Raw genomic sequence first — 20,500 nt, forward strand, 5'->3', positions numbered from 1 at the left:
ACTGTCCAATAAAAACAGACAAGAAACATGCACATAAATTTTACTAATACTTTTAAGAATCAAAAAAAAATCGCCAATGGTTTCTTGTGTACGATACCAAAAGCACAAGAAATGAAAGTAAAAACAGACAAATGTGACTGCACCGAAACTTAAAATTTCTGCACATCAAAGAATACAAACAGGGCTGGGGCTGTAGCTCAGTGACAGAGCGCTTGCCTAGCATGCGTAAGGCATCACATAAAAATAAACAAATAAAATAAAGGCATTCTGTCCATCTACAACTACAAAAAAAAAAAAAAAGAATACAACCAACAAGTAAAAAGGCAATCTACAGAATGACAGAAAATATTTGAAAATCATATATGTGATAAGGAGTTAATATTTCAGATATATAGAGAACTCCTACAACTCAACACCAAAAAATAACAAACAAGACAATTTAAAAATTAATAAATGACATGAATAGGTATTCCTCTGAAAAAGATATACAAATGGCCAACAAGCACATTCAAAAGTTCTTCATGGCTAATTCAGGTGTCCATCGGGAGATGAAAGGACTGCTGTCATATATAAATTTTAAAAATTAATAAAAAAATAAAATAAAATATATATAAAAAAGAGATGAATGGATAAAAAAACACATTGTATGCAAACAATAGAATATTTCAGCCTTAAAAAGAAAGGCCATTCTGAAATATGCAACATGGATAAATCCTTTCTTGGTGGGGGGGAAGTACATGGATTGAACCTAGGGGCACTTAACCACTGAGCTACATCCCCAGCCCTTTTTGTGTTTTTATTTTGAGACAGGGTCTCACTAAGTTATTTAGGGCCTCACTAAATTGCTGAAGCTAGTTTTGAACTTCCACCTCAGCCTCCCAAGCCTCTGAGATTACAGGCGTGTGCACCACACCCAGCTTACATGGATAAATCTTAACATTATGCTAAGTGACATAAGCTAGTCTCAAAAAGACACATTCTGTATGATTCGACTTATTTGAGATATCTAGAACAATTAAAATTATAGAGACAGACAGTAGACCAGGGTACTGGAGCTGCACATAGGTTAGGATCCTGGTTCCTACACTTCTTAACTATGTTACCTCATGAAAGTGCTCTATTTCCCCATGAAAACCTCCATTTCCCCATCTGTAAATGGGGATAACAACAGAACCTTTTCACAGAGTTGGTAGGATGATTATCAGCCAATTCAATGGAAGCAAGAAGAAACAGGCCTAATACTTAGCAAGAGATCAATCTAGCTTTTGCCATCACTATTTTTACACTGCAGAGAGTCAATGTGAGGCTTTCAAAAGCTATCAAGTTTTCTGTTTTTCAAAAGGTCAGGGTCTGCTGGGAAGGTGGCTCCATGGTAGAGCATTTGGGGGGCTGGGGGTGTCAGTGCCTAAGGCTGGGGATGTGGCTCAGTAGCAGAGTGTTTGCCCAGCATGCACAAGGCCCTAGATTCAACACCCAGCACTGCAAAAAAAAAAAAAAAAAATCAGGGTCTATCCTGAGAATCTCCTCTTTCCCCTACACCTCAACAAAAAGTCAATATGGAAATCTAGAGACTGAGATTGGTGAGGTCTTGCCATTTGTGCTCTGGGAACTTCCTGGATCAGCCTCAGGCTTTTCGTCTGTCTGAACACCTCCATCTGCTACTCAGTCCAAAATGGACAAGTGCTTCCTGCCTTCCTTCCTCCGCCTAACACCACCTCCTTTACCCAACCAAGGTGATGCATGGTCAGGCCCACCTGTAGAACATTATGAGGTGAATCAAGGTAGTAGAGAGAGACAAGGTGAAAGAAGGAAGTGAAGAAGAAGAGATGAAGTTGTTCTGCTGTATAAACATATGTGCTGAAGGAAAATGGGGCCAAAAGGGTGCGTGGGAGAATCAGGTGGATAGGAGTTGAGTGATTTATGGCTGGTTATAAAAGCTCCCAGAGAAACTGGGCCTATCTTGGAGGCATAGGTGAGAAAGGATCCTGGAAAGGTGGTGGCATTTCTATTGGGGTCTTTTGAGTGCTCTTGGAGAGACCCAAGGGAAATGCAATAGTTTGATGACCATTTGGCAGCTGGGCTGTGCAAGACTGGCTCACAGGAACCATGATCCATAAATAGATTACACCTGCCTCAGGTGAGACCCCAAAGTGGGGAACTCCCAAATTAGAAGCCCCTAGCTGTAGAAGGATAGTGGTGGTCGGTGGTGGGTGGTGGAGGGCAAGAGCTGGCCTCTTCCTCTGGCCCTGGTCCAGACCCTCCCTATCCCTCCATTAGAGGCCCACCTCGAACGTGAGATAGTGCTCTTTCAGCCGGTATTCTTCGGCCTCCTTGGACTTGAGGCCCCTCTCCACTGGGTGGCACCTGTGCTCTGCCAACTCTGCAGTCACCTGCCTCAACTTGTTCTCATGAGACCGCAGCTGCTCCTCCTGCAAAGATAAGCCCTAGATTGTGAGGCCCAACTCTCAGATGTTACCGGAGTGGGTCATCAAAGGGAAATAGACTAGCTGGAGTTCCCAAGTCCAAGGCAGTACAGCCAGGCTCTGGACCCAAGAGAGAGCGGCTTCCATCTTCCTCCTTCCTCTCCTTGCTCCCAGGGGCACCAACTTTTTATAATGTCCCTGCAGGCTCAGGAGATGAGCCCCCTCACACTCATATATGCCCATGCATCTTCCATGATACAGACACAACCTAGACACACTTGTGACTCATTGGAACTCTCACATGCATACACCAACACACTGAGCCAAGGGTGAGCCTGACCCCAGTTATCTGTGGCTCCATATGACCCATACATTCTCTTATATTCATTCTCAGAAATGCATTATAGTCACAGATCCTGGACCACACTCAAAGATAGACTGAGAGAGACACTGTCACTGACAGACAAGGGCACACACATCCCACCCATCACAAAATAGCCAGGTCCCTTGTAGAGTGTGCACATGCAAGTGCATGACTGTGGACACACATGTGGGGCATGCGTATGTATGAGTGCACTATGTGTATACACGAGCATGTGTATGCCTGTGTGGTACATGTGTGTACGTGGTGCGTTCACTGTGTATGCATACAGAGGAGCTCTGGGAAGATGCAGAAGCCCCAGAGCTCGGTGGAGAGACTAAGGCCCAATAGGAAAGGGGACAATAGTTGACAAGGTCAGAAAGTTTAGAGCTTCCCCAACCCTCTACCTCTCAAGTTCTGGCCCATTTATCCTTTCCTCTCCAAAAGTAACCTGAAAACCTGAAGTACTGATCAGATAAGCTTTTTGTGGAATGACAAATGAAACATCTAAGGATAAGTGAAGACATCAACAGAGCATATTATAAAAAAAATCATAACAAATGTAGGAGAAGATGTGGAGAAAAAGGAATCCTGTACACTGTTGGCAGGAATGTAAATTAGTATAGCCTCTATGGAAAACAGTATGATGGCTCCTCAAAAAACTAAACATAGAATTACCATTCAATCAGTGCCCCACTCCTGGGTGTAGATCCAAAGGAAATAAGTCAGCATACAAAAAGAGATACCTGTTTGACCATGATTACTGCAGCACTATTCAAAATAGCCAAGATAATGGAATCAGCCTAGATACCCTAGATACCCATCAACAGATTAACATATATATATGTATATATATATATATATATATATATACACACACACACACACATACATACACATACATTTATATACTCACATAATTATATTATATGGAATATATATATGTAGTATTCAGCCATAAAGAATAATGGAATACTGCTATTTGCCCAAAAATGAGTGGAACTGGAGGACGTTATGTTAAACACAGACAAACAAGTATCACATGTTCCCTCTCATATGTGGAAACTAAAAGAAAAAAGTTGACTTGAAAGTAGAAGAGGGATTAGTCTCTAGGCATGAGAAGGGTGCCAGGAAGGGGTGTGGTGAAAGCAGAGGGTGGATGGCCATGCTCAGTGCAATATGGAAATATCATGGTGAATACAATGAATCTGTAGAATTAATGTGTTAATAATGCTAATATTTAAAGTAAAAATTAAAACGCACTGGTGAAAGAGCCTGCCAGTGTCACCTGTTCCTGCCTCCCCATGACACAGATATCCTCTTGTATTCACACTACATCACACCCATCATAGGGCAAGGAAATGTGACCCTGCCACCCACCACAGCACAGCCAGGCCTGTGGGGCATGTGGCGAGCAGCCTTAGTCTTCCCTTCTGGAAGTGGGAGTAGGGGGAGAATATCTGCCCTTCCCTGGAGCCCAGGACCAGGAGCCCTGAGCTGGGATTTGCTGTGGAACGGGAGGCCTGGGCCTGGGGCTGCCCTGGGGAGGTGGCGTCATGATCCCAGGAGCTTGAACCTGGCAGAGGCGAGTGGTGCAGGAGGGCAGCAGGGGCCGACAGAACTTCTTCATGGAGCTGACGGCTGCTGGGAAAGCCGGGGCTGAGAAGATGGCCGCCACCAGGTTGATCCTCAGGATCCAGGACAGCATTTCCTCCTTGCTCCTGGGGACAGGAGGAGATGGGAGAGGGCACCGGCTTCTCACAATAGGAGTCCCTATCTTTCCACCCAGCACCCAATATCCAGCTTTAGGCCTGGCACAGAGAGGGCACTGATTCTTTTTATAGGCAGGGACAGGAGGGAGGGAGGCGGGAGGATGGGGCAGGGGCTGGTGGGCTTGGTGGGAACCATGTAGGGAATTCCCTTTCTGTCCCAGCTTCCAGGCACCTGGATTTTTACATGAAAATAAACCTGTCCAAGTCTAGAACTCCTGCCCTGAAGCCCATGAGCTCAGGAGGTCAACAGTGGTAGGAAGCAAATGGTGGCCCCTCCACTGCCCTCCTGTCCTGTCCCTGCCACCTGCCCAGCACTTACTCTGATCCCCAAGCCTTACTTACCAGTCAACCCCCTTTTTAGCTCATCTAGCACATGAAAACCCCAATCTCAAATCACAGAAGGATAGCTAGCATCACAGTGGAAGGAAGGCCTTGCAGGTCAAAGGTAAGGGGGAGTCTTTGCCACCTGAATTTAAAGTCAAGATTCCATCAGCTCACCCTTCAGGGACCTCCATATGCATCAGCAGCCCCTGCAGGACTTATTAAAGCACAGTGGCTGGGGCCGACCTCAAGTTTCCAATTGAATGGTCTAAGGCGGGGCCAGCACCTAACCAGTTAAGTATTTCTAACTAGTTTCCAAGAGATGCTGAGGGAAACCCACTTTGAGAACCCAGCTGTTGATCTGTGCCAAGTGAACACACTCATTCTGGGACTCACATGCATGAGAAGCTAAGATGTCTACACCCCAGGGTATCAGGAAAGGGATGTGTGCAGGGTTGGTGCTGTAGGCCTTGAGCCCAGGTGGGAATGAGGAGCTCCAGCTCATACTTACGGAGCCTGGAAAAGGAAGACCCTCCAGTCTGCTGTCTTCAGTTTGAGCACATTGGACTTCTTGCTGTAGTCAGAGGCCTTGGTGGCCAGCGCGTGATGCACACGAATGGCATTCTTCAAGTCGCCCTCTGACAGAGCCTTGTCAGGCCGGTACTCATCCTGGCAGGGTGGGTAGGGAATGTGCTGTCATGGCCAGGCTCTGGCTCACTGCTGCAAGTGTTCCATTCTCACCTCCCTCCATCTTGATCTCCTTCTCTGTCCCTCTATCTCCTTAACCCCCAAGAAGCCCCAATTTGTCCCAGAGGCATGACACTGGGTAGCTACTGAGCTACTGGGCATTTCGAACACCCCTCCCCCAAATCTCCAAAGTCCTGAGTAAGCTCAAGCCCTTTTGGGGGGGAAGGACCTGACACCTCCCTAAGCCCCAGGTCCTGTCCAGGAGCCCCTGGCCACCACAAGGCAGGGGCTAGATGGGACTGAGCTGACCCTTCCTAGGTAAGGACTCTAAAGCAGACTCTCACCTTCTGCAGGTACAGGATGGTCCCTTTGAGCACCGCATAGAATTTCTTCCAGCCACGCCTCCCACGGGGTGCTGGGGATGGAAGCACAGTGTGTCCACAATCACCCACTCTAACATGTCCTACCTACCTCCTCCTGCGCATCTAACTGAATGTGCATCCCCAAAGAAGTGGCTACAACCTGATGGGACCCCCTTCTGCCAGTATCCCTCCCCGTGCCCCTTCATCCAGCCTGACACCCACTCCTCTTGCCATCCATGTCGGCGTGAGTCTTCCGGGTCAGCACACCATGCTTGTAGGTGGTGGCGCTGAGAGCCTGTGGGATATCCAGGAAGGGGTTGCCACCATCCAGGATCCGGGTAACCTTCTTTGTTCCTGTCCCAAACTTGTCATCCACCAGCTCAGACAGGGATTTCCTCAGCTCATCTTCGTCACTAGGAAGGTACCAGGCTGAGCATCACATCCATGGAAGCCTCTGCCCCACATTGCCATGGCCTCTCCCATCAACTACCCACTCTAAGAGCCAGAGGAAGCCAGAGGGAAAGGGCAGCCGCCAGAGATAGAGATGAGGAGGGTCCAGATCCCAGATCCAGATCTATGACCTCGCTCTTCAGTTCTGACTGCTGACCTCTGATCTTTGATTTGGGGCCTCTAAACTAATCCTCTACCCTGATGACAAAGTTAGAGACGTTATTGTCTTCAGGTCTCCTTTCCAGTCTTCCTTATCCTGCTTCCAACCCTGAGAGCCTAACCTGGGAGCACTCACCCAGAGGCAGACTGAAGCTGCTGCACCAACCATGCAGCACACAGGCAAAGGGCAGGCCTCAGGAGAGGCCCCTAAAGTTCAGGCCACCATGAGAGCCCTGGTGGAGGAGTGCCTGCTATTCCCAATGGGGTTAGGATATCTGAGCCTGGGACCTCCATACAGACCCAAAGGCACAGGCTTCTCTAGGGAGCACAGCCGAATGGGCTCCCCCCAAAGTCATTCATAGCAAGGTTGCCACCCCTCTTTCCAGATGTCTGGGCACCTCCAGGTCTCATAGGGGAAGAAGACAGGGGGCAGTTACTCCTCCACACTGCCAAAAGCAGTTACCCCCTGAACATGGTAATATTCTTGGAGTGCTAGGGGGTCTGTGCTTCCTACCTGCCTATTTCCCAAAGGGGAAAGAGCTGTCATTGTTGGAAATTTGGAAATATCCTCAGTAGAGAAAAGTAGTTGCGGACATCATCGAATTAAGTTCATAGTTCAGTCTATTCCATAGCACTGTAAACATCACATACTCTAATTGAGACAGAAAATGAGCCCAAAAGGAAACTCAACAATGGATGTTGGCCAGTTGGACAGGGGCTGTCAGGGCCCTTGGTTGGGAGAAATCAGCACCATGGAGAGTGGCCAGTGTGCCCAACTGCACTCCTAGCCACTCCCTGTCCCAGTGAAGCCATCTTCCCATACTTGTGCCTGTGGGCACTACTCACATGGCCCATTCCAGCTTTTCATTCTTGATGGAGTTGTAAAGTGTCTGGGATGGGGGGAGAGAGAGAGGGAAGTTCAGAAGAAGAGCCAAAGAAATTTCCATCTACCTCCAACAATGAGTGTCCAGCAAGGGAACACCTTTTCAGTTAATGGGGCAAAGTGAATGTTTGATTCAAACTTATTTGTTGGGTGGATAAATGAGAGCATGGGTAAATGTACGGATGGGTGTTATTTAGTTCTGTGATCATTTACTGTTGTATCCCCAGGAAACTGTAAGCTTCCTAGGTCAGGAGCTGTCTATCTTGTTCACCTCTGAATGTTGTCACACAGTATGTTCTCAATAAGATGATGGTTGATGGGAGAATGAATGAGTAGATGAACGAATGGAGGAATGGAGAGACATGAGATTGGTGTACAAGTGAGTGGTTAGTATATGGGTGAGTGTTTGGGGATGTGTGTGTGGGTGATGAATGAATGGGTGGGTATATGAGTAGTTGAGTAACTGAATGGTTGTATAGATGGAGAGATGCATGGGAAAATGAATGGGTGAATGGAGAAGTAGGTACAAGTATGGATGAGTAGATGGGGAGAAGTGGATAGGTAGAATGCAGTTTGATTTCACAGATATGTTTTATAAGTGCTTCATGATAATGAAGAAGACGATTGTGTTAAGAAGAGAGATGAAGATGATGTTCTCTTTTTTAGTTTAATTTTTAACTAACACATAATAATTGTACACATTTACCAACAGACTCACAATTCAACTACCTTCCTGGTACCACCAGACATAAAAATTCACTATCTAAAAATGATGTCATGGGCTGGGGTTGTGGCTCAATGGTAAGAACACTTGCCTAGCATGTTTGATTCTCAGCACCACATAAAAATAAATAAAATAAAGGTATTGTGTCCATCTACAAATAAAAAAAGTGTTTAAAGAAATGAACTCATTATCTATCCCCCCTCCCCCCAAAAAAAAACTGTTTTTCTTTCTTCAAGGTAGAAAACTGACCAAGCTAGAAAAGCCAGAGCTCCGCCCTGGGATTCTACGGTTCAATCTCAAAAGAAAACTGATTCCCTTAACTTCCGTGATGTTGGAAGAATGAGTGGGCTGTTCTCTGGGGGTGATATGAAGATAATGGAGGTAGCGGTGGTAAAGGAAGTGGTGATGGGTGGCAGCTGTGACCATGAATGGTAGTGATGATTTTACTGTGGCAGCAATAATGATAGTTGAAGCAAAACAACACACCTCACAAAGTCAACCCTTCTGCCTAACTCAGGGAATATGGAACAGCCACCTGTTGAGCCAGATGTTCTCTAACTCTGTCCCAAAGTCATGGTGTCCCTGACTCTAGTATTAAGGGCCTGGAATGTCAGGATTTAGTTGAACAGAGACTAGTCTCCACCCTCCCAGGGCATAGCTAGGGGCATGGGAAGCCCCATCAGGTAATACCTTCAGCAGGTCTTTGGCAAAATCTTGGCCATCATTCAGTTGGTCCAAGTTGGCAATGAATTGCTGGCAGGACATCTTCTTGCCAATGTTCTGTAATGGAGAAACAGTTCTTTCTGAGGGTAAGGAAGGAAACTGGTGTGGTCCCCACACCCTACCCTGCCCCACCAGAAGAGATGAGGCATCATCAAAGGCAGTCATGAAAATAATTCTGCCTGGATTTTCCTTTGTCTCCAAGAGTTTACGAAACTGTTTCACATTCAAGATTCTATTTGATCCTCAAGCATGATGAAAGGTCGGGGTTCTTTTCAAACCCAGATGAAGGAATCAGGTTTAGATGAAATATTATAATAGTTGGCATTTGTCAGGTGCCTATTATGTTCCAGGTACTATACTTGACATGCATTATTTTATTTTCTTCTCACCACATGGCAAGGAAACTGAGGTGCAGGAAAGTGAAGTGACATGCCCATGATCACACAGCGAGGAAGTGGAAGGGCCAAGTGTGTCTGACATCAAAGCCCATGCTCTCACCCGCTCCTCCATGGTTAACTCTCCCAAGGTCACTCAGCACCAGGACTTGAACCCAGGCCTCTTGGCTCCTGAGCAGAAGCTCTGTGTATTCCGCCACAACCGCCTCACCCTCTCACCTGCACAGAGGGGCAGCAAGACCTCCAAAAGGTAGGTGAAGTAAGGGAGAATTTGGTTTTATGAGAGTCAAAAATCAATTTCCACCAATACACATGGGTGCCCCATGCTGAGTTTGGCTGATACAAAGAGAACCTGTGCAGATGGTTTCACTCCTGGAGATACAAATAGAGAGCTGGGAATGACTGTATCCACGAGGTTTGCCTCCTCTTTAACCACTGAGGGACTGGAACCCTCCAAACCCAACACCTGATGTTCACACTGTCAGACTCTCCTTGGTGTGGCCACATTTGAAGAAGCACTGGACGCACGCTTCTTTGTGAGGGTCTGTGGACTTGGGTTTGCTCTAAAACAGTGTCTCATCAGATTTACCTATAGAACCCTGGTATCCCATGAGATCGAAATAGCTATTCTCTCAGAAAAGGAGTTCATTATTAAATAAGTTTATTTATGTGTTTCAGAGTCTTTAATGCTTATGTGTGTTGAAATTCTCCCAAGAGGGGATTCCACATACACTTTCCCAAACTGATTGACCATGGCAACATTTTAGCAAGTAGAATCTATTAACATAATAGGGAACATTTACACACCACAGAAATAATTAGGAAAACAGTGCTGTAAGACTTAATAAGCTGACAAGCAAGAATTTTCCACATCTTTTCCAAAGAGTCAAAGAGAAGACCCAGTGTGCCTTGATATATGTTTGTTTCATATGTTTCTACATATATTTTACATGTACATATCTGTGTGTCCATACACAAGCATATAGCCACGTACACGTTCGTCTGTAATAGAAGAACACAAGGGCCACACCGATAGTACTTGCATCTGAATTCCACACACTATGAATATTCTTTAACCATTAGTCAGGAGTGCAAAATTGAAAAGAACTAGGCAAGATTTCTATTAAAAAAAAAACACAGACTATCTTGTTCCAGAGGAATCTTCTCAATAGAAACAATTGTGGTCAAAAATATTAATAAAACATCTGTGTGCGGGCACTGGAGAAACATAAAAGCCATGAGGACTTCAAGGCTGAAGAACCTTCCAAAGGGAGTATGGAGAGGAGAGACCAAGGAGGAGCAGCTTTCCTCCCTCGAGCACAAGCAACCCCGAGGCCGAGTGACACAGTGGTTTTATAGGACTGGAGAACAAAATCCAGGACTCAGAGCTCCAAGGACAAGAGGCCCTGGGAAACTCCCCAGTCATACTTTAACAAAAAAATAGAAATGAAGAAAGGAAATACTGAAGGGAATTCTTGCGTCAGAAGGAGGATCATCCCGGATGGAAGCAGAGAGAAGCAGAAAGGGATGAAGATCAGCGGAAAGAGTGGGCAGCTGACTATTAATGGTATAGAACAACAATACAGTTTTCTGGGGAATAAAATATAAGGAGATATAATAGTTAAAAGCATGATAATAGCAATTTATAAATTTGGAGAGGGCTCAGTGGTAGAGCACTTGTCTTAAATATGTGAAGCCCTGGGTTCCATCTCCAGGGCCACAAAGAAAAAAGGTTTGAAAGAAAAATCAATAGAATTAATGATATCACATTGAGCAGGAAGTGGTAAAGGTACTTTGACAAGTCAGAGCTATATCACAAGCTACAAAAAGAATTTTCAGAGCTGGGGATGTGGCTCAAGTGGTAACACGCTCGCCTGGCATGCGCAGGGCGCTGGGTTCAATCCTCAGCACCACATAAAAATAAAATAAAGATGTTGTGTCCACCGAAAAACTGAAAAAATAAATATTAAAAAAAAATTCTCTCTTCTCTCTCTTTCTTTAAAAAAAAGAATTTTGAAAGAATGCACAACTACCAAACTAAAAGGGGGGAAATGGAATTAGGAAAAAATACTTAAATAATCCAAAAGTAGGTGAGAAAGGAAAGGAAAAAAGAACACAGAACTGATGAATTGAATAGAAAACAATAGTAACCTGGTATATTTAAACTCAAATATGTCATAATTCATTAAATGATCAAGTTAAAAGATAATTATCAGACTTACTCTTTTAAAAAGTCTATGATACAAGAGACATACCGTAACCATAAAGGAACAGACATCACAGGAACAAAAAGATAGAAAAGGATATAACCCTGCAACTAACACAAGAGCAGCAATATGGCTACACTAACATCTTCAAAATAGGGGCTGGGATTGTGGCTTAGTAGTAGGATGCTCACCTAGCACGCATGAGGCACTGGGTTCGATCCTCAGCACTACATTAAAAATAAAATAAAGATATTGTGTCCACCTAAAACTAAGAAATAAATATTTTTTTAAAATCTTCAAAATAGGTTTGAAGTCAGGAAGCATTACTAGAGGTAAAGAGTGACATTTTCACAATGAAAAAAAGGTCAATCCACCAGAAAACATAATCATCCTAAACTGGTATATACCCAATTGCAGAGCTTCAAAATATAGGGCCTCTCAGGCTGCCCTTGAACTTTGACCTCCTTCCACAGACTCTGTCTCCCAGCAGAAATAGGTCACAGCCCATCTGATGACAAGCCCCAGCCCAAGCCCCAGCCCAAGCCCTCTCAAGCCAGGATGGCCAGTTCACTACGTTCACTTCCTTTCCCAGAGTGGAAGCTGGATAGGGCTGGGGAGCCACCAAAGCCATCATCCAAGTACTGAAATTTGGTCATACTTTAACCCCACAGAAGCCAGACCTTTCCCCATAGGTCTGGCATGACCTCCCTGAGCAGCAGGGTTAGAACAAGCCTATCCTATCTTTAAATCTCACCCTAGAAGCAGGATGAGGCAGACCAAGCTGAAAGAAGGCAGATGTCACCTCCCTGAAGGGGGAAGGAAGGAACTGAGCAAAGACCTCTGGGCAGACTTGCAAATTCTCACTAACCCTTAATTATACTGGCTCTTCCCTGGTGTGAAGTTCTGTCACCACCTGAGTTACAAACACCCCAACTGCTGATCTTCAGGAAAGCAGCCAAATCCCTGGACTATCCCTGGAGTTCACCAACATCCTGCTCCAACCCACATCACCATCAACTCCACTCTTCAAGAAACCCGAGGTCTGGGGGAAACCAAGCTGCTCCTGAAAACAACTCACCTTGGCTTCAGCTGGGACTCTCCTGGAGTGGCTCTCCACCCAGGTCCCCTTTCTCTGCCTCCTCCTTGATGGTTCTCCCCTTTGACCCTGCTATTCAGCCCATTAACCAGTGCTGGAGGATGGACATCCAAAATGCCCCCCGAACTTCTCTCTTCATCTCCATCTCCAGCTCAACCAGGGCTGCCATCTTCTCTAGCTTGGAGGTTGAAAATCACCATTCTCTGACATCCTCACTTTCCAGCTTATCCCAGGATCAACCACCTCCAACACCCCATTTCACTCCTGAAAGGGTACACTCCTGACCCATCTGCTCTCCTTCCAGATCACTCTTCTCTGGAAGGCTTATTCCAGCAATGTTTTGACACTCTGCTGAGATCCAAACATCCCCACTTTCTTTTTAACCCATTTAGATTCTAGACCCGACTCTTCCACCAACACTTCTAGCTCTGTTGCCCCTTTCTGCTTCTGTCCTATTTGCCTAGAAAAAAAAAACAGCCCTGATAAAATCCAACTAGTTTCCTACACTGTGGATCTCAGCCCAGTAGAATGGATAAGCTTGGAGAGGAGTACAGAGTCATGCTAACTGGTCCCATTGTATATCCACTACCCAATCCTATAGGCACCAACCCCTCACGACAACATACCATACTTTCCTAGAATATTTGATCTCCATTCTCCAATATTCTCCAATATGACCACACACATCTTTTTCCTTAAGCCTCAACACCCTCATAGCAGATATTATGGTTCTCTCTTCGACCTTGCTCCTCCACTGACACACTTTCTTTTCTCAGCTTCTGAGATGCCACACACTAACTGGTTTTCCTTGGACTTCTTCAGCTGCCTCACAGTCCTGTCTGGTTCTCTGCTTACCTCTAAATCACATCAGGCCTCAGAACATGGCCATCAGCCTGCTTCTCTCCCCAGGGCACTGAGCCAGGCTTCTGGCTTTAAGTTCTATTAGGATGACAGTGACCACCACTCCCTTCATCTCTATATCCCACTCAACTCTATTGGGCCCTGGATTCATTGATCTCACCACCCCTGTGGTGTCCCCATGTTGATGACCAACAGGCATCTCCAACACAGCATGTCAGAAACGGGACTTGAGCCGAGTGCAGTGGGGCACACCTATAATTCCAGCAGCTCAGGAGGCTGAAGCAAGAAGATCTGGAGTTCAAAGCCAGCCTCAGCAACTTAGTGAGGCCCTAAGCAACACAGTGAGACCCTGACTCTAAATAAAATATTAAAAAGGGGCTGGGGATGTGGCTCAGTGGTTAAGCATCCCTGGGTTCAATCCTCAGTACCAAAAAATAAAATAAGGGACTTGAATTCACTTCTCCCATCACCTCCACCACAAATACAGGAGACTCTAGAAATGGCACCACAAGTCAGCCAAAGCCATCCTTATTTCTCTTTCCCTGACCAACACCAAGAGCAAGTCCTGTCAGACTCACCCTCAAGAAGTTTCCTCTGCAGCCCCTTCTTTCCACATCTACTACCCTGTTCACCCAGGGCACCATTGTCCATCTCCCAACTGGACACAAACTAACAGTCACAGTTTTGTGGATCCTCAAAAAGTTAAACAAAATGACCACATCATAGAATCCAGCAAGTCCATTCCTAGGGGTAGGCCCAAAAGAACTGAAAGCAGTTGTTCAAACACAAACTTGCACACGAATGTTGATAGCAGCTATTCACAATAGGCAAGAGGTGAAAAACATCCTTCCTGACCCCTTTGCCTGGACCACTTTGTCCCAAATCTTTCTGTATCTAGCTCCTTCTGGTCCTCCAGGTCTCAGGTCAAGCTTCCCTGGCCCTAGTCCACCCCCACCACACAAGTTTATTCCCGTCCCAGACCTACCACTACTTGCAATCATTTGTTCCCCTGGGCATTGCCCACATCTTCTAATTAGAAGGCAGGTGACCTGAGGGAGGGTTTCCTTCCCGCTTCTTCACAGAACACAGAAGGCACTCAGCAGCCAGGACTGCCATTGAGTCTCCAACCTCCAGTCCGGACGCCCCTCCTACAGGAAGCCTTCCTGAGCCCTCACCCAGGCTATGCCCATCCAAAACAAGTGCACCTACACGCTCTGGCAGCCCGTTCTGCCTTCTTCTCTGACCAGAACTCTTGCCGGGGGCACCATCAGGGTCCACATTGCCACAGTCTGGCTGGGCACAATCAGGAGCCACTTGTCAAAAGAAACTAACTTTATTTTTAGAACCACACACGCCAAACAAAACAGCCTCTCAGGAAAAACCCTCAGAGCCTCAACTGCCACCACCGGCTTTCCACAAGCCCCTCTCTCCCACACCAGCTTCTCTCCACCTCCCACAATCCTCCTGCTCTTGAGGCCGATTGGCTGGGTCACGTGGGCAGAGCCAAAAAAGTCCCCCAATGAGCAGCTCCGTGGTCTGAAAGGGCAGGGAAACAGCCCAATGAGCATCACCACAGAGGAGCCAATCAGCTAGATGTTGCTGGGGCCGCTGTGAGCCAATCATCAGCTGGCAGCTGGAAGTTTGCTGGCAGCTGGAAGTTTGCTGGGGCCCCTTCAGCTGTGGCTCTCAACACCACATTCCTGAGATTCCCCCATCCCATGAGGCACTCCGTTCCTATCTGATGAGCAGCAGAGGGAGAGGAGAGGCTAAGACTCACAGCCCCTGCAACCCTCAGGCCCTGGGCCAAGCACTCCACATGTGCTATCTCTGTTCCTCCTCAGTGGGAGACAGAGGCTAAGTGAGGTCAGTAGCTTGCTCCAGGCCACCCAGCTGTCACGTGGAGAGATACAGAGAACCTGACCTGGAACCTGGCTTCTAGTCATTGGGCAACACTGCCTCAAGAGAAATATGATCCTCGGTGTCTTCCCACAGCAAGAATGAGGGTCCTACCCCACCCACTTCTGATCTGTCACACCTACTTTCTCCTCAACGGAGGGTTAATGGGGGTCCATGGCCAGCTAAGGCCCACCACACTCCAGATGTGCTCTACCCCGGGGCTCACTGAGCAGCAGCTGCTGCCCTCATGAGCAGCTCAGCCATGGGGAGGGGCATCCAAGTCTGGGCCCAGGGTACGCCCTCAGGCAGGCCAAGAGTGGAGACAGGAATGGAGCAAGCAGTGCGTTCACTACTACTTTTAGAGTAACTAGCAATACCCACTCTCCACCAACAGGGGGCAGTCTCAGGAACAGTGCTGGTTCCTGGGCATCAGCCCTGGTGACCATCACATAGAATACACTCACCTTCTCTCTTGTTCCACACTCAGGCCAAGGCCCAGGCTAACTTCCCCCAAGTTGTCACACATTAGCTCTTCCCGATGAGGGCACCCCGAGGCCCTCACCCTTCCCAAGCCAGTGCCCCAGCAGAGCACAGCCCAGATTGCTCCTCCCTTCCCCATGCTCAATTGCCATCAGGCTGCAGCCTGCACAGTGTGGCCCTCCAAGGGTCTGTAGGTCACCATCATTTAAGTTTTAATATTAATAATGAATACTATCATCCTGACACTTGGTGTTGTGTCTATTTCTCTTCTCAGGACTTCCTAGGATACTGTGACCCACACCACCAGATGCAGAACCTAAGATTCTGACAGGTCTGGTGACTTGCCCGGGGTCAAACAGCTGCCACATTGAAGCAAGAGTAGGATGTGAAGATGGGCCTGTCCCAGCTTTCTTCCACCCCATATTGCCTGAACTTCCCTAGTTAACTCTAGAACCAGGCATGCTGGCCTATTGTTCCCGAGTCACTAAAATATCCCCCAACCCAACAGGGTGCTCTAACCATCCCTGGGTCAGCAATGACAGGGAAGGGATCAGATGGGACCAGATTGATGTGATGGGGACACAGAAGGGTGGCATGGTGATGGGGGTCTAGGCACACAGGGCATGCACGCCACTAGCTACACTTACCACCTGAGGAAGGGCAGGAGAGCCCAAAGAGGGTCCCCGCAGCAGACCAAGGAAAGAAGAAGGAATTAGTGAGCCATGATAAACATTGAGGCCACCTGGGGCTGGGCCCAACCCAGCCTCACAGCCAGGTACCCCACACCTGTCACTTCACTCATTGGCCTGGTGGAGTGAAGGAAGGGACAAGAATGCCTCTTGAGAGTAACCTACCATTTGACGGCAAGGGCTTCCTGGGCATGGCATTTCAGTGAGGTGGCATTGGCCTTGCTGATGAGGGTGGGGGGGAATACACTGCTTTTAGCAGCAAGTGGCATGGGCCCAGCTAGGGGCACACATCTTACCTGGCATACCCTCAACTCCCGTATGACTCAACTGTTCTCACCATCCTGTTTAGGGGCCAGGACCCAGGAAAAAAACTAGGGCAGAGACAAATCTAGAAGCCTAGTTGCCAAACTCCCAGGACTTGCTAAAAGAAACACAGTCACTGAGAAAGAAGTCTCAGGGAGGGAACTCGGTGAAGGGTCAGGCTCTGATGACTCAGAGTCAGTCAGCGCAAGGACGTCCCCCAACTCACGTGTCCGTGCAGGTCCGTGTTGAGCAGCATCAGAGCACAGGTGAGCGTGTGGATCCCATCTAAATCACAGACAGTGGCATTCTCAGTGTGATGATCCAGGTCATTCCCACCCCAGCTTCCCATCTGTCTCCTGATAGCGCCCTCCTGGAGGCCCTGAAGACAGGAAGAGGCCAGCCACCCGCCCGAGACACTCAGGGCCAGGGGCTTCGTGATGCTCCCTGACCATCACATTGCAGCGTCATAGTCATTTGCCTGCCTCCTGTCAGGACCGTCACCTCCCTCAGAGGAAACCTGACTGCCCTGGTTCTGCTCCAGCCCAGACACCTGCCTGCTATCTCCAAATTCACCTTGAACCTCAGACCCAGCAATGGCTCTGGGTCCTGGGCCATGTACTTGACTTGACCTGTGTCTCTTCCCCTTGTTCCTCAGTTTCTAGGACTCAGGTCCATCCAAAGGACAAGTCCTATACCTAAGATGGTCCCCATGCAGAACTTCATGTATCAGGACCCCCACCACACCAAGAATCACCATTGTGACAGAGTCCGGAAACATGAAGACCCGAAGGACTAACCCTGTAGGATGGAGAGTTTTGAGGTGCTGGGAGAGACAATGGGCAAGATATCTGGAGCTCTCTTCCCAGCAGGCAGAGCCCACTCCACGTGCCATCAATTATCTATGCAACATTAATTGAGCACCTACTGTATACCAGAGCAGACAGACCATCTGGGCCTGGCAGCAGGGGAGAGTGGCAGGAAATCTGGGAGGGAGAAGGCCAGGCCTGGCATGGGCAGGGTGGGTGGGTGGGGCAGAGGAGACACCTGCCGTACCTTCCGAGGTACTGTCATCAGGGTTGCACTGGCAGTACCGGCGGGAGAAGTGTGTCAGGACCCGCTCACGCTCCTGTGTTTCCCCCATCAGTGGGAATGCCTTCAGGAAGGTTCTAGAAGATAATTCAAAGCTGCTGAGGGTCTCTCAGAACCCCCACCTCAGTCTGGGTACTCACCCTGGGTAAAAGCCCCAACATGACATACACACCTACAACCTGGGGCAGGTTGTGAATAATAAACAGATGCGTGCCTGAGACCCACTCCTCACTCCTCCTCCATGGTGGGGCCCAGGCTATCCACACCTGCCATTCAGAATAATCTTCCTCCGTCATTCCTGCTCCTCTGTATGCCACTGGGCTGAGCCCCAGGCTCCCTCACCCCCTCACTCTTCCCCCATCCCAAGTCTAAGCTGCCACCAAGTCCCAGGGATTCATTCTTCACATTCAATCTCAATTCCTCCTCCTCCCCCACCTCATCACATGCCCAGACCACGCGCAACATCCTCCCTATAGGCCCCCTGCACCTCCCAGTCCCTGAAGACACTAAGCCATCTAAACACAAGGCAGTCAAGACCTGCCTGACTTAAAACCTGCCACTGGCTCCCCAGAACCCTCAGGGTAACACCCAAGTCCTCCACACCATGGTCTTGTGATTGCCCCAGTTCCCCTCCTGTCTCTCCAACCCATACCCACCTGCTGCCTCTCCAAATTGTCCCCACACCCTAGATAGGACAGGCATTTCCACTGCTTGATGCCTCTGATCAGGCTGGGGTCCACCTGGAGCACCCTTCCCACCTTTGCTGAGAAGCTCTTAATCTCCCTCAAGTTCAATTCCAAGGTCACCCACCTCTTAGAGGCACCTTTTGGGAAGCTGATCCCAAAGGGGCTGGGAGACGGGGCTAGGGTTTCTTGTCCAGGGCCTGGGCACGCCAGTGCAGGCTAACCCAGTTTGGACCTCTGTCTGGGTTGCGATTTTATGGATTGCTCCTAATTTTTCTGTGGTTCATTTGATTTCTAGCCCAAAGCACCTATAATACCCACTTGGCTATACTCTTTATGCTGGGCCTGGCAGCAGGAGAAAGTGGCAGGTAAATCTGGGTGGGAGAAGGCCAGGCCTGGCATGGGCAGGGTGGGTGGCTATACTCTTATGCTGCCTCCAAAAGTCCCCTGAGATCTGAGCCACACCTTGACCATCCAAGGTTTTCCAAGGCATCCCAAACTGCGGACCACTCTTGAAATTTAATTCCAGGCCATCAACTGCCATGCAAGTCTACTCTCCTATTCTATACTCATCTCCTCTTCTCCCTGTCCCTCCTGCTCCCTGTCCTCTGCCCTGATTTGTTCCTCTCCCTCTTCTTCTCATACTCCATTAGGATTTTCTAAAATCCAGTGCCTCCCAGCCTGAGCCTGTGTTACCTAAGAGGCATCCATACCACCTATTTCCCGGACCACAGTCCCCGTTGAGGGCTCTTCACTAAACCCCAGCCCAACACCACACCACCAATTCTCCAGCTATCCCTAGGCTCGGCCCCACCACTGCCCACCTCTCCCCACCTCAGGACCTGCAGCCCTCTACCCTGTCCTCTGAGCAGCCTCATACACTTTCCCCGCTAGCCCTAGGGCCCACCCACAGGCCTTGTCCTCTTGTCCTCCACCTGGCGCTCTTCAGAAGCCTGCACATGACTGGATCAAAGGCTGCCAGCATCACTTTACATTCAGCATCTTCAGGGCTCCCCAGTGCCTGTGCAGTAATGCCTCACTCTACCAGGCTGGCGTCTGAGGCCCTCCAATCCTGCTGCCGTGCCTCTGATCAGGAGCTGGTGCCACTGAACACTTTCCCTCCCATCCTCCTCACTGTGTGCAATCTTCAAGACTCAGCTCAGGATAGAGCAGCTGTTCACTGTTCTCAGTGGAAGCAATGCATTTTCTTAAGCTTCAGGACGCTGCTGAGACCATCAAGACCACAAAGGCCAAGGTCCCGAGAGAAGAGGACTGGGGGTATGCAGATTGACCAGCTGCTGCTGCTCTTCCCTAGGGGCACTGCTGACTAAGGGCACAGACAAGGGGCAAGACACTGGGTGGCTTCATGGGACTGGAGAGAGAAACCTGGAGACTTGGGGGACTATAAACATTATAGCAAGACATTTGCCAAATTTTGAAGATTTTGAAAGTAGGAGGTTAAAAAGCTCAACAGACAGTCTCTAAGGGGGGGAGGTTGCTGCTTTTGTTTCTATGTTTTTGCTTTTGGCAATCTTGCTGCACTGAGACAAAATGAAGAAACCACCAAGGTTTCCTCCTGGGATCTTCACCCCGTGATCTACACAGACCCTGAGCCATACCAGGCTTTGGCACTGCCTCTCCTCAGTCCAGCTCTGGCTAGAGTAGGACCACGTCACCATGCTTCCCTCCTCTAACTCCCTAGCAAAGGACTTGGTGAACCCTCTTTGGAATAATACAGATTAATCTTGAGTCACCATAGTTCTATTCAAAATATGCAGAATCTAATTTTTTTAATTACTAAGCATGCAAAGAGACAGTATAGATGATAGAAAACCAAGAGAAAAAACAGACAATAGAAACAGGGACAAGTGATTCAAATGATGCAGATATTAGAGACAATAGATAGCAAATTTATACTAGCATGCTCAAGATCAGA

General features: G+C 48.0%; 1 protein-coding gene across 2 annotated transcripts in view; it reads right to left on the bottom strand.

Annotated features, from left to right (window-relative positions):
* Positions 1-20,500, bottom strand: part of Psd2 (pleckstrin and Sec7 domain containing 2) — a 44,464-nt gene that overhangs the window by 964 nt on the left and 23,000 nt on the right. Inside the window, exons 6-14 of one of the 2 annotated variants that reach the window (XM_046460392.2) lie at positions 17,846-17,958; positions 17,019-17,077; positions 8,833-8,922; positions 7,382-7,425; positions 6,149-6,339; positions 5,909-5,979; positions 5,389-5,546; positions 4,361-4,505; positions 2,286-2,429 (exon numbers count right to left, since the gene is read on the bottom strand). In XM_046460392.2, coding sequence (XP_046316348.2) covers positions 2,286-2,429; positions 4,361-4,505; positions 5,389-5,546; positions 5,909-5,979; positions 6,149-6,339; positions 7,382-7,425; positions 8,833-8,922; positions 17,019-17,077; positions 17,846-17,958 — 1,015 coding nt within the window. Of the gene's footprint in view, positions 1-2,285; positions 2,430-4,360; positions 4,506-5,388; positions 5,547-5,908; positions 5,980-6,148; positions 6,340-7,381; positions 7,426-8,832; positions 8,923-17,014; positions 17,078-17,845; positions 17,959-20,500 lie in introns of both variants that reach the window. The other variant, XM_058584288.1, reaches the window with a different exon arrangement.

This window comes from Marmota monax, unplaced genomic scaffold (genome assembly GCF_021218885.2).
Source record: "Marmota monax isolate L192 unplaced genomic scaffold, Marmota_monax_Labrador192_F-V1.1 WCK01_AAM20220418_F8-fsc00006, whole genome shotgun sequence".
Taxonomy (NCBI): Eukaryota; Metazoa; Chordata; class Mammalia; order Rodentia; family Sciuridae; genus Marmota; species Marmota monax.